The 13,764-nt window shown below is 39.8% G+C and overlaps 1 protein-coding gene across 2 annotated transcripts in view; it reads right to left on the minus strand.

Moving 5' to 3' along the window:
• LOC123937588 (alpha-fetoprotein-like) overlaps positions 1–12,981 on the minus strand; it is a 48,369-nt gene extending 35,388 nt beyond the window's left edge. For both annotated transcript variants that reach the window (XM_045998547.1, XM_045998546.1), the window contains exons 1-5: positions 12,883–12,981; positions 11,636–11,687; positions 11,356–11,497; positions 9,594–9,805; positions 3,051–3,183 (exon numbers count right to left, since the gene is read on the minus strand). In XM_045998547.1, coding sequence (XP_045854503.1) covers positions 3,051–3,183; positions 9,594–9,805; positions 11,356–11,497; positions 11,636–11,687; positions 12,883–12,967 — 624 coding nt within the window. In that variant the 5' untranslated portion in view covers positions 12,968–12,981. The remainder of the gene's footprint in view (positions 1–3,050; positions 3,184–9,593; positions 9,806–11,355; positions 11,498–11,635; positions 11,688–12,882) is intronic.
• Positions 12,982–13,764: the final 783 nt, after the last annotated feature.

The raw sequence follows: 13,764 nt of genomic DNA on the forward strand, positions 1-13,764 counted from the left end.
ATGTGGTTGTAACAGAAGAAGTCACCCTTGTCATTAGTAAACAAGAAAGAAAAATAAAAATTGTTTATTTTTAACAATTAAATTAGAATTAAATTAAATTAAAATTAGAAAATCTTTATTTCTTATTTAAAAGAGACCAAATGCAAAAGTACAATGTGGTTTGTTTTGTTTGTTTCTTTGTTTTATAAAATAGCATCTTATCTACAATATATGCTCCAGTTTTGCGAAATACATTAATGAAGTCACCCTCCCTCCAATATATTCATAATTTTTAACCCAGGATTTTTACTTTGGGAACTATTGCAAATAAATTCTTCTACATAAATAAAAACATAATTATGCAAAAAGAAGAACAAGCATGTTTTGTTACAATGGTAAAATTTTGGAGACAAATAAGATGCTCAGCAGAGTGATGGTGAAATAAATAATAACACATTAATTCTGACAAGATGTATACTTCCAATAAAAAGTAGGTATGTTTAAATCTCAAATCAAAACTCTATATTCGGTGTGATCACGACAATATACAAAATAAAATCTGTGAATGGAAAAATGAATAAAAGGAAATACACTAAAATTGGTATCTCTGTGTACTGGGAATATTAGTAATATTTTAAAATTTCAGAACAGCTCTATATTTTGACTTAAAACTCCATAATGACCATAGGTTATTTTTACTTTGGCTAATTGTACCTTACAGTGCTATTTTTAAGAATAAGCCAAAAAACGAACCATAAGAGACTATGGACTCTGGAAAACAACCTGAGGGTTTTGAAGAGTCAGGGGTGGGAGGTTGGGGGAACAGGTGGTGGGTAATGGGGAGGGCACGTTTTGCATGGAGCACTGGGTGTTGTGCAAAAACAATGAATACTGTTAAGCTGAAAAAATAAATAAAATGAAAAAAAAAAGAATAAGCCAAAAAATATATACAAAGGCAATATTCAAACCACAAAACTAGCACAATAATTAAAATTTAATTTAGTAATTATTATTAAATATAAATAATTTTATTTTATAATTAATTATAAATATAATTATTACTTTAATCCTGATTTTGTTATAGCATACTCATTTAAAATCTAGTACAAACAAGTTGTCTACTTCTTCAAGAGCCTCTGAAGACTTAACTCATAACCCACATTCTCTGATCATGGGCACAATTTTTACACACTTGGTTATGTCATTTTCTCTGAGAAAGAAGCAAGAAGTGTTAGGAATGGGCATCCTGGAAGTAGCAATACTGTAGAGATCATAAAATGGGGTAGGAGAGGGAAAAACTCTTGGCTAACTTTATAAGGGCATATTATACATTAAGGGAAATTCTCCACTGAGAAGGGTTGAGATTCAGAAAACTTTGTAACTTAAAAGAGTAAGCACACGTTACTTTAAAAAAAAAGCTTAACCTTCACAAAAAGTTTCATTCTTTAGAAGTGTGAAGTAATGAGATGTAAGTCAGCACGATCATTTGTTTTTCTGTTTTTAATTAACACAAACCTAAAAGGAAAAAAAAAAAGACTCTCCTGCTTAGGAATTCAGAATTGACTTCTGAAGCAGTCACCAGGGGACAAAAGGAGAGGGAGGTTATATATCTACACACACACATATATGATAATGATAACGTCTGTAATGATAATAGCCATAATTATTGAGTACTGAGCATATGCCAGAAGCTTTTTAGATACATTAATTTCTTACACAAGGTAGATGCTGAGCAGCTCAATAGGAAAAATAGGTTTGGAGGAATAGAGAAATAGGGGTTTTGGAGAATATGAGATAAATCGGCACTGAGAGGATCAAAGAAAACAGTAAGAATAAAGTGGCTCTGCATTTAGTCTTGAGAGATTCATCAAAATGATCATCAAACTACTACTCATTTCAGGAAAACCTTTGGAAAATTCATCTGGTGCCCTCTCTAAAAATGGTCATTTTATCTTGGTATTTAAAACCTTTAATGAACATGCATGAAAAGTACTTTAATCATAGAACTAATCACGATTTATGCCTTTTCAGTGAAAGAGAAAAGGCTACATGGTTAAAGTTAAATGTGATAGACTGTATTTTCCAAAGACGGCTGTAGCGATAGCTTCTATCCCGGGCTCGTCTTACGATGAGACTTCAACAATCTCCCATCAAGAAGCACAGTATATATACTAACCCTTTCCAACCAGTGAGGTTTTATAGTGTTTTTTTTTTTTAAGATTTTATTTATTTATTTGACAGACAGAGATCACAAGGAGGCAGAGAGACAGGCAGAGAGAGAGGGGAGAAGCAGGCTCCCTGCTGAGCAGAGGCCTGATGTGGGGCTCGATCCTAGGACCCTGAGATCATGACCTGAGCTGAAGGCAGAGGCTTTAACCCACTGAGCCACCCAGGTGCCCCGTGGTTTTATAGTGTTTCAACCAACAGCCTGTGACAGAAGTAACTTCTGAGGCTAGCTCATAAAAAGGCCATACAACTAGAATACGCATTCTTGAAGACTTTGGCCACATGTAAGCAATCCAGCTGCCCTGAAGCTACCATGCTGTGAGGAAGCCCAAGCTAGCCAAGGCAGAGAGACCACATGGAGAGGCCTTGAGATTCTATGAGAAGAAAGTGATGTTGATCTAGCCCCCAGGGGCTTCAGCCCCCCAGGGTCCTAGAGCCAGCCATTGTCTGATTGCAACCACAAGAAAGAGCATGAGCCAGAACTGCCCAGATGAGCCCTTCCTGAGCTCCTGACCCACAGATCATGGGAGATGAAATCATGAGAGAATGATTGTTGTTGGCTTGAATTAATAAATTTTGGGGTTTTTGATATGCAACAATAATAACTTGAATATTAGATATATATGATGAAGTAATGTCTATGCTAAATCATACTTTTCAAATTATAGTAACAACATGAATTGCCTCAGTATCTCATTACAATAAAGTCTTATTTAGTAGGTCTAGAAAAGAACTTCAGATTCTGCATTTCCAATGCGCTGCCTCATGATGCCTGTGCTGTTGGTCCACAGTTCACACTCTGCAGAGCAAGACTCTAAATAACAGTTGACATATGAATATTTTACCTTTATCTGGAAGCATTCAGTTTTATTTCTTTCTTGACAGCATGACTGGATAGCTGTTTCATAGCAAGCAGACACGGTCAGAATTGTGGGTCCATATAAGAACGGATGCTTTCGAGACGTTTCATAAATGTACCTGTAATTTGGCAAATAGATAGTTGTGTAATTTAGAATTCAAGAACATGTGCCAACATCGTTTCTTCATCCCGTTTCGTGGACCTGAACTCCTAGAATCTCATGGTAAAAGAGATGGGGTAGCATGATACGTAAACACATCGCCTGTTCATGTCACTCTGAACAGATCACTGTGTGGTCAGATGTTCACTGAATGCCCATGAAGTGAACAACCATAACTTCCAGTCTGGTGGGGAAAGAAAAAGTAACTAAAACTTGTCCTTTCTACATAAGAAAGAAAGTTAAGCCGTCCAATCCAAATTGTAAATGCAGAATTGTGCAGCGGGTGCAGGAGGATAAAATTTAGAAGCTATTAGGGGAGAGGATGATCTCTCAAGATCATCCAGAAGTTCTCTCTAGAACTTCTGTCATTGTCCTCCAAGATGTGCCCCTCAATATTTTGGTCTGAGACTAAGTCCTCTGTCTTTTTTTTTCCTCTCTAGTTCGTTCATTCCTCACACTTATAGAGCCTAGACATCAGGTCTGCTTTTCACTTATAATACATATCTCCTCCTATTTTTGCAAAGCTTGCTCAAAAGACCCCACAGATCCACATGCAAAAATACTCAACAAGATGACATTACAGGAAAAAACTGGCTCAAGGCTCACAGAAACCCATTTTCTTTTCCTACGTGCACAGGGACACTCCTTTTCCAGACTCCCTTGCAATTAGGTTGAGAACATGTAACTGAGTTCTGGATGATGAAATGTCCTGAATGAATGTCCTCCACACCACTTTGAGGTGTGGCTATTAATGTCTCTGCACAGTTCCTGCTCTTTTTCTGTTTCACAGTGGCCTGGGAAACACAGGCTTCAGATAATACAGAAATGGAAACATCTTGCAATCTTGAGTTACCCCTGGAGGAGAATTGTCAGGAGCTGAGGCCAGTTAGAGAGCGATGAGAGGCCAAGTGTCAGAGTAGCCAACGAAAACAAAATGAAAGTAACACGCAAGACTTTAGTCACTTACTGGGATAAGATGAGCAAGAAGTCAAACTGGAGAGAGTGTCGGCTCCCCACCCTCTCCCCTGCCCACTTGCCCCCCAGGGTCCTGACCAGCTGAGGAGCCAGGAGAGCACTACAGACTTAGGGATGGCTTCCTCCTGAGGGAATCCCAAATGAAAGGCTCCTGTGGTTTTAAGGACCCTGAGGCAGGGGGAAGGAGAGGGGGAAAGGCCAGGAGTGCGAAAGCCCTGAGTGCTGAGCCAAAGTGCACAGAAGTCCGTCCAAGTTTCTCCCTCAATTCCCCCAATTAGGAAGGAGGCTCCTGGGCTAGGAAAGAAGCTATGCACGAAAACATGATGGGTATCAGGGAAGGACTGAGCCCTTGACTGAAGCTCCTTCAGAGGCTGACATGTGTTTTGCCCAGTCTGCTGTAGGAAGGGCAGCTTGCCCCATGGAGGCCTGTCATCCGTAATTGCCTATTGTCAGGCCTGGAAAAAAAAAAAAAAATCATGCCCAGGATTCAACCAGGAGCCAGACTCTTCAAGAGTCGCCAAAGGGAACGACCCAATTTAGACTATGATATGAAAAAGAAATAAATCTTTACTGAATTCAGCCAAAATTTAGGATTTTAAGATTTATTCATAAATTTAGGATTTCCTTGCGACCTCAGCATAGCTTAGTCCATCCTAATGATCACAGTACTGTCCCTAATGCAAGTTTAATATGTAGTATTTGTAAAGTAGGCCAATATTACCAGAAAAATGGTGACCTCAGAAAATCAGGTTTTCAACACTGAAAGGATAATGCAGGAATTGATAGAATAGGGACTTGGTTCACGTTTTAACTTTCCCCCACCCCCCTGTTCCTTGGACAATACATACAATACATATCTGTATGCCTGCTCCTTTGGGACCTAACTCCAAGTCCTTTTGGGATCCCAGAGAAGGATACAGGTGCAGAAACCACTGAATTCAAAAGAAAAATTGTTACCATCGCCTTCCCTGGAACAATTAAATTATATCTCATGACGAATAGCCAAGGAAATGCTAAAAATATTTTAATAGAAATCCCTGAGCGCTACAGAGTCTAAAAGAGAAAATCCCGTCCACGAAGGTGACTAGAGTTTCTGGGGTCAATACCCATATGTGACTTCATCAGAAGAGTATTTCTTGCTGCTCTCTGACCAGATAGGGAATGGTGGTGCCATAACGAAAGACAAGAGATTTGCAGGAGACCTGAAGCACTAACCAAACATTAACAGAGACCTTATCTAAAACTGGTGTGTAGCAATCCTGTGGTAACATTTCCTTTCGGTTAAAAGTACAAAATCTTTTCTTGTGGGTGGATGATCACTGAGGTGATCAGACCACTGAGGTGGCCATTAGAGTTGTTTATCAGAGATTTCCAACTCTCTTCCCTTCAGGCAAATGCTAGGATCGCACATTCGCACCCCACACACCAACCCCCTGGAGGTGAGGTACGGCAGTGTGACTTGCTGGTTAATGATGTATGAGAAGATATGATGAATGTTGTTTCTAAACAAGCTTAAGAAGCAGTGCATGATTTACTAGTGTCCCCTTCCCTTGCCATAGTAATCAAAGAAGCAAGGGTTGAGATGGTGTCTTTGTCAACCTAAGTCCCTAAGTGACTATGATAAGGAGACCTCCTATACTACAATCTACGCTGGACAGATAGCAGGAGGGGGAGAAAAAAAAACAAAAACCTTTTGTTATATTGAGCTGCTTAAATTAGAGGTTATTTGCTATCACACTAAAGTTCGCTTATTCTGGGATTATTACTTTTGCTTTTTAAAAACCTATAAAGGAATAAGATAGAATGGGAAAAAGAAATTTTTCAATTAAAACCTATAAAGGAAAAAATCATCCACAATTGATGGAGGGAGAAGAACAGATCAAATAATGGAACTGAACATCATTCATTAACAAGACTTAGAAAAGTAGGTCTGTGCTTCCCCAAAAAAGCCCCTCTTCATTCTCATCAAGAGGCCCAAACCCCTGGAAGTTTAGTCAGTAGGATTTTATCTGCAGAGTTTCTCAAGCCCAACTTGTAGAAACAGAACAGAACAGCAGAACTGATACTATCAACATAGACCTGCCTCCCAACATAAGGCAAGATTCTTTTTTTTTTTTATTTTATTTATTTTTTCAGTGTAACAGTATTCATTCTTTTTGCACAACACCCAGTGCTCCATGAAAAACGTGCCCTCCCCATTACCCACCACCTGTTCCCCCAACCTCCCACCCCTGACCCTTCAAAACCCTCAGGTTGCCCCAACCTCCCACCCCTGACCCTTCAAAACCCTCAGGTTGTTTTTCAGAGTCCATAGTCTCTTATGGTTCGCCTCCCCTCCCCAATGTCCATAGCCCGCTCCCCCTCTCCCAATCCCACCTCCCCCCAGCAACCCCCAGTTTGTTTTGTGAGATTAAGAGTCATTTATGGTTTGTCTCCCTCCCAATCCCATCTTGTTTCATTTACTCTTCTCCTATCCCCCTACCCCCCCATGTTGCTTCTCCATGTCCTCATATCAGGGAGATCATATGATAGTTGTCTTTCTCCGATTGACTTATTTCACTAAGCATGATACGCTCTAGTTCCATCCACGTCGTCTCAAATGGCATGATTTCATTTCTTTTGATGGCTGCATAGTATTCCATTGTGTATATATACCACATCTTCTTTATCCATTCATCTGTTGATGGACATCTAGGTTCTCACAAAACAAACTGGGGGTTGCTGGGGGGAGGTGGGATTGGGAGAGGGGGAGCGGGCTATGGACATTGGGGAGGGGAGGCGAACCATAAGAGACTATGGACTCTGAAAAACAACCTGAGGGTTTTGAAGGGTCAGGGGTGGGAGGTTGGGGGAACAGGTGGTGGGTGATGGGGAGGGCACGTTTTGCATGGAGCACTGGGTGTTGTGCAAAAAGAATGAATACTGTTACGCTGAAAAAATAAATAAAAAGGGAAAAAAAAAAAAAAGAGTTCATTTTTGTGCCACAGTAACAGTTCCCTTAGAAGATATTCAATATGAGCCAATCTAATTTCAAATCTTGAAAGTTTAACTTTGTATAAGGAAAAGCTTTCTGATAATTAGAGCCATTTAAAAAATGGATTGTCCCTATTGTAAGGTAACATAGGGTCATGCTTGATTGAAAGTCAGGTTCTATAGTCAGACATACAATAGAAGCTTACAATAATTAAAACTGCTATTGAAGATTCCTTAGATAATCCAAAGGTACAGTAACTATGTTTTTTTCTTAAGATTTTATTTATTTATTTGACAGACAGGGATCACAAGTAGGCGAGAGGCAGGCAGAGATAAAGGGGGAGGCAGTCTTCCCGCCAAGCAGAGAGCCCGATGCGGGGCTCGATCCCAGGACCCTGGGATCATGACCTGAGCAGAAGGCAGAGGCTTTAACCCACTGAGCCACTCAGGCACCCCAGTAACTATGGTTTTATGTATTTGTAGACTATGCTTCCTTTTGAAACATCTGAAAGAGCTGACCTCTCCTCCCAGCTCTGATATATGTTACTGTTTCCTTGGTTGAGAATTAAATGAAGTTGTTGTCTTATAATCATGAGACAAGTAATGAGAAAATTATTTTTCCTCTGAATATATATAGTTGTCTGCATGTAAGTTGAGATTAACATTTAAAATAACTCCCTAATAGTGACTTCATTGTAAATATTCCAGAAGAGATTAGATTCACTGCCTGAGTATTGGTTCGATTTTATAATCTCTGAATGCTCAATCCAAACCTGATTTTATAATTCTCCCTTAGAGCAGCAATATAGCTAATAGGTAGCTGGATCCTATTTCCATTTCCATTTGGTTGCCCCTGATGTCAGGCAAGTTGGAACATGCCAATTCCCATCCCTTAGTCCTCTCTTCTTTTTCTTTTTTTTTTTTTTAAGATTTATTTATTTATTTGAGAGAGAGAGAAAGGGAGAGAGCACGCACGTGTGCACGCACACACACACATGCATGCATGCACAAGCAGTGGGGAGGGGCAGAGAGTCTTAAGCAGACTCCACTCTGACCGCAGAACCCAACACTGGGCTTGATCTCCAGACCCTGAGATCATGACCTGAGCTGAAACCAAGAGTTGGACACTTAACCGACTGTGCTAGCAGGTAACCCAGTCCTTTCTACGTAAGTGGCAAGGTCCAATTAATTTCCTCTTGAAGGCCCAATAAGGTCTGGGGCAATTCTGCCCCTCTTGAAGGCCCAATAAGATCTGGGGCAATTCTGCCCCCACATAGGTAAATGAAAGGAGTTTACATATTCAGCATCAAGTCACCCTCTCTGTTCACTCATCTCTGGGTTAAAGTTTCATGTCTAAAACTTGAAATCAAATCACTACCATGCTCCTTGCCCTCTAGAACCAGCAATCAGATCTTTGCCTTATCCCCATTGTCTGAGCCTGCCTTGATAAGATGGCTAGAATTGCATTTCTTGAGAACTGAAGCTTTTTGTTCCTCTTATCATTTCTACCTCTCTAGGCATTGGTTTCCTGCCTCTAAACCTAAGCCACTTACTCGCACCTCTTTACAAATAAACCTCTGTGCTCCCCAGGAAAACAAAACAGAAGCTTGCCTACCCACTTGCTATAATGCTATCCACTCCAGATGGGAATTATAGGATCAGAATTTATGAGCAGAAAACTCATCTCTGTTGAATCTGCAGTTGTTACCTCTTCCTGTGTTCTCAATGACAGACTCTCCATGCCCTATTGGATACCTTCTCTGCTATCCCTTGATGAGTCTCCCAAACGCCACCCCTGTCACAGCCTCCCTGATCTCTGTCCCCGATACTCTGTTCATTATGCTCTGCTTACTTGCTGAACCTTTCAACAGCATTTGCTGCTGGTCTGACTAATCTTACCATTAAGGAGATGGGTCCTTAACACTGTCCTAGTCATTTTTTAAGTTTATTTTTTAAATTTTTTTGTCCTAGTCACTTTTTTCTTTTTTTTCTTCTTTTTTCAAAGATTTTATTTATTTATTTGACAGAGAGAGATCACAAGTAGGCAGAGAGGCAGGCAGAGAGGGAGAGGAGGAAGCAGGCTCCCTGCTGAGCAGAGAGCCCGATGCGGGGCTCGATCCCAGGACACAGAGACCATGACCCGAGCCGAAAGCAGAGGCTTTAACCCACGGAGCCACCCAGGAGCCCCTGTCCTAGTCACTTTTAATGTTTCTACACATAGACATTTCCATGTCCTGTCAGGTTCACTGAGATTGTAACTGTCGTTCTGAGGGAGCAAAATATATATTGTAGCTCGGATTTTTACCTCAATTCATGTAATAAAGCATTGTGTTCTCAGAGACCCATATATAAAGAAAAGATCTGTCTTCAAAATTGGAAAACACTCTTCTGCAGAGCCTATGGCAAGGAGAAATGACTTACCTCTCCTTCACTGACACTTGATTCTCTTCATCCATCTCACAGATCTGCTCAGGATTTGGAATTTGGAACATATCACTGAAACCTGCATCATCTTTTTTGTATAATAGGAAGCACTTGAGTCTTGCTTTGTTATTTATATTGCAACAGTCAGAAAACTCCTGTTTGTCAGTCTTTCCTTGGTTATTACAAATGTGCTCTAGGAAGGTAGTCATCTGCAGGAGGAAATAATACTTTAAAGGGGGAGCACGTGTGATCTACTTTCCTAGGAAAGTTAAAGAATTATTATCAAGAAAAAGTCACTGAGGACATGCTCTTACAGTCTGTATTTAATAATCTCTGGACCTCGTTCTTTTGAGCAAAAGTTTTTTAGGTTTTTAAGTCTAAATTCCCACATGCTAGACATGGACCAAATGGAATTTATCGTTCTCTCCTTTCCAAAATAATTGTGATTTCAAATTCATTTTCATACAGTTGTTGAGAGGCAGTAAACATAAGCCAAAATTCCAGAGCCTAACGAAATCAAGGTTTTTTTGGTAACGATCCACCAAGAAATAAATGAAGTTTAATTTTCTGGCTTCCTATTTGTTTTTAGTTTGGTTTCCATAGGAAGTTATTTTAAGAACTGAACTCTAAGGCAGTGTATATTCAGTGTCAAATGTTCAAATGAAAATGTAATAACTCAGTTAGTTTTCAAATACCTTGGAGTGGCAGTAAGTGTGTGGGATGCGGTAAACCTCAAATAAAATACATGTCCAGATTTAGGGAATAAAGGCAGGAAAAAAACCATCATTTGAGGTAGAAATAAGAAGGGGTCACTATAACTAAGACTCGTGATTGGCAGAAGCACTTCATTTCCAATCTGTTTCTAGGAACATCTGAGTGGTGCAGTCAGTTAAAACATCTGACTCTGGATTTTGGCTCAGGTCATGACCTCAGGATCCTGGGATGGAGCCCCACATGAGACTCCACACTCAGCTAGGGAATCTGCTAGAGGAGTCTGTCTCCTTCTACCTCTGCCCCATCCCCCCCCACTCTCTCTCTCTCTCTCAAATAAATATATCTTTAAAAATTAAATAAAATGTGTTTCTAATTAGACTGATGGTTTTCCTATGTCTACTATGAGTCTAGTAAAAGATAGGTAGATTTTAGCCCTAAGAAGAGGGAATAGTAGTAATAATGATAAACTTACCAATAAAGAAGAAAACTACTGATTTGTAGTTTAAAATGTTTGGTATGAGATAAGTGATCCAAAAAATGTGTAGATTGCACAAATATGTTAGTGTTCATGAATAATTTGTTCATCGTAAGATACACATACTTTATGAGACAGAAGTAATCCCCAAGATTTTCTACTAACTAGGTAAAGAGCCCATAATAATATTCACTTCTTTCTTCTGTTTCATATACTCTTAGAAACATTTTAAAATTAGTATTTTGGTTTCCAGGAACCTTTATATGAGCATGCCAGACAGTGGTATTCCAGCGGGAGAGGCAGAGCAACCAACTAAAATGAACAAATTGGCCTCTAGGTTGTAATCCGTTCTCTTGAGCATTTGGTTCTCTGAGTCTGATCTCCCAGAGATGAAATGAAGAATTTGGGCTTATAAACTTACAAAGATTGTATTTTGAGTGTGACTGATGTCCGTATTGTTGCCTTAAAGTCCTCTACCTAATTCTTCAACATCCCACTTCATAACAACACGTTTTGGTTGGAATTTTAGTTTAAAAAAAAGAGAGAGGAAGACAAAACATGGTTCCCTACCAACCGGCGAGAGCATTCTGATGGTGACTCGTGTGCCTTGAGGATTTTGCACTTGCCTGCAAGATCTACCACTTCTTCGACGACGCTTTGTACTTCTTCAAAAGTTAATTTCTGGAGAAACTGAGCCACCATGATGCTGGTGCTGAAACATAACACTTGTGAGAGGTTAAAGGTGAAATCAAACTCTTCCTCCACCATCGTTAGATCACTGCCCCCTCTCCCTTCCAAAATGATTGTGATTTCAAATTTCGGAGAAGAGAATATTGATAACAGAACTCACATGTCTCTTAAGTTCTCCTGCAGGTAATTCTGGCTATGAATGTGGCGCAAGGCTGAAAAAAAAAAAACGATATTTTGTTTGCATGAGAGGATATTTTCAAACTTGGTATCTCCCTTTATAATTTTGTAATCCATATTTATTCACTTATAAATTTCCAGACCTATTTTATTTACCATCAAAAATTAAAATGAATTGCCAGATTATATCTTCACTTGTGTTTCAACTGCATTCTGTGAATGACTTTCTTGGTTCAAATATATCGTGTCCTTGAAATCTGTCCTTAGCCCACAAATAGTTGCACGTACTTATGTTGACACACCTGAATTAATTAACATGATTTGGTTATTTAACTCTTTATATTAGTAGTTACTAGCATATCCAAGGAATACTAAGAAAATTAGGGGTAATTCATGTAATAAAGCATTGGGAGCAAACATATAAACATTAGCTCTTTGCCAGGCTTCATTTGACAAAGACAATATCTCACCCATTTTGGGTTTACTCATCAACTTTATCTCTCTTATCACCTCCACTCACCACACACACACACACACACACACACACTAACACACACACACACACACACACACACACACACACGTTCTCTACTGAAAACAGTATCTTCTTATACTAACCACCACTTCTGAAGAGCTGAGCAGCTTCTGTTAAATAAAGAAACCATCATCATATCTGTTACAGGGAAAGGTTTTTGGAGTCAGTTACTCTGAGTTCAACTTCCAGCTCTGATTCTGAGTGTGGCCTTAGGAAAACAGCTTAAGCTCTCAAAGTTTTTGTTTCTCTACCTAGAAAACATCAGTAAACTCCACCACGATGGATAGTTGTTCAGATTAAATGGAAACATACGAGTGTAGCACCAAGCACAGCACCTAGCACCAAATGGTTACGGATGAATGTAGCTCATAGTATTATTCCTGCGACTATGAACACAGTTGCTTTGTCCAAAATCATTTACCCAGTTTCAAACACAAGTTTGAAATGTATCGTTCCCTCACCTAGAGTGGAAATAAGGCTAAAGTGAGATCTTCCTGTGTGTGTTGCCTCAATATATTAGCTCTCTTTCTGCATCCCTTCCACAAACCAGTTTCTAGCAATTTCCAATGACTCTGCTGACAGACATGAGCATTGAGGAAGACAAGCCATTCCCTATATTTTAGTCTACATTTTAGTAGTCATTATGCCTTATGTCCTGGCACAGGGGATGTGTAGATTATAAATAGGTTCCCTACCTGCAGCTAGTAAACTTCTCTGAAGAGTTTGACACTGAACATAGCTGAAGAAAACAAGAAAACATATGGGTCTAAGAGTCTTCATCGTTCCAGATGAAAGTTTAAAGAAGGTACGCTATCACCTCAAAGAATTGAGGAATCCTCTTTATACTCTTTTCAAGTAACAATGATTAATAATTAACCTTTTCCTGGTGAATATTTTTTCTGGGCCAGTATGACCCTGATGAAGTTGAAGAAATTCATGACAATGAGTCATATCGTTACTGGATAGCGTTCATTAATGAACACTGGATTTTAAAATGAGTCATGTCAATCTGCTTGTTGTTTTTCCAAGATTATACCATGTAGGCCTCGCAGTAATCAATAAGCACCTTTGGTACCTATCTCATTTGCTGGGAAGGCCTGTTGACACGGACAAAGTTCTCAAGTGGCAGGACGGAAGGTAAACATGTACTACCACAGATTCAAATAAATGGTTAAAGCCCTGGTTCCAGTGCTGGGCACATTTTGAAGTCCCTGGAAAGGGTGGGGGAGCATGAGCCTGGGGAGCAAACCCAAGGAAACGGAACCTAATTTACTGAGTGTTTATTGTGGGTCTGGTGCTTTATACGACTATATTTAGACAACAGTATTCTTATTTCTTGAATAAGAAATTAAGACTCGGGATCATACTAGGTAGGACACTGCCCACCATCCTAGGTAGCCACCTAAAAGGGGCACTTGGAAGACTCGAGCTCTGGAAAAGGCCAGGAACACGTCGTGCAGTTGCCTAAGGGCCATAAAGCTGCTGACAGCACCGGCGAGGGTGAACCGAGACCAGCGCACGGGCAGCCTCTTGGCCCAGTAGCTGTGTGAGATTGAGAGCATCATGGACTCAAGGGC

Source organism: Meles meles, chromosome 2, assembly GCF_922984935.1.
Source record: "Meles meles chromosome 2, mMelMel3.1 paternal haplotype, whole genome shotgun sequence".
NCBI classification, from domain to species: Eukaryota; Metazoa; Chordata; class Mammalia; order Carnivora; family Mustelidae; genus Meles; species Meles meles.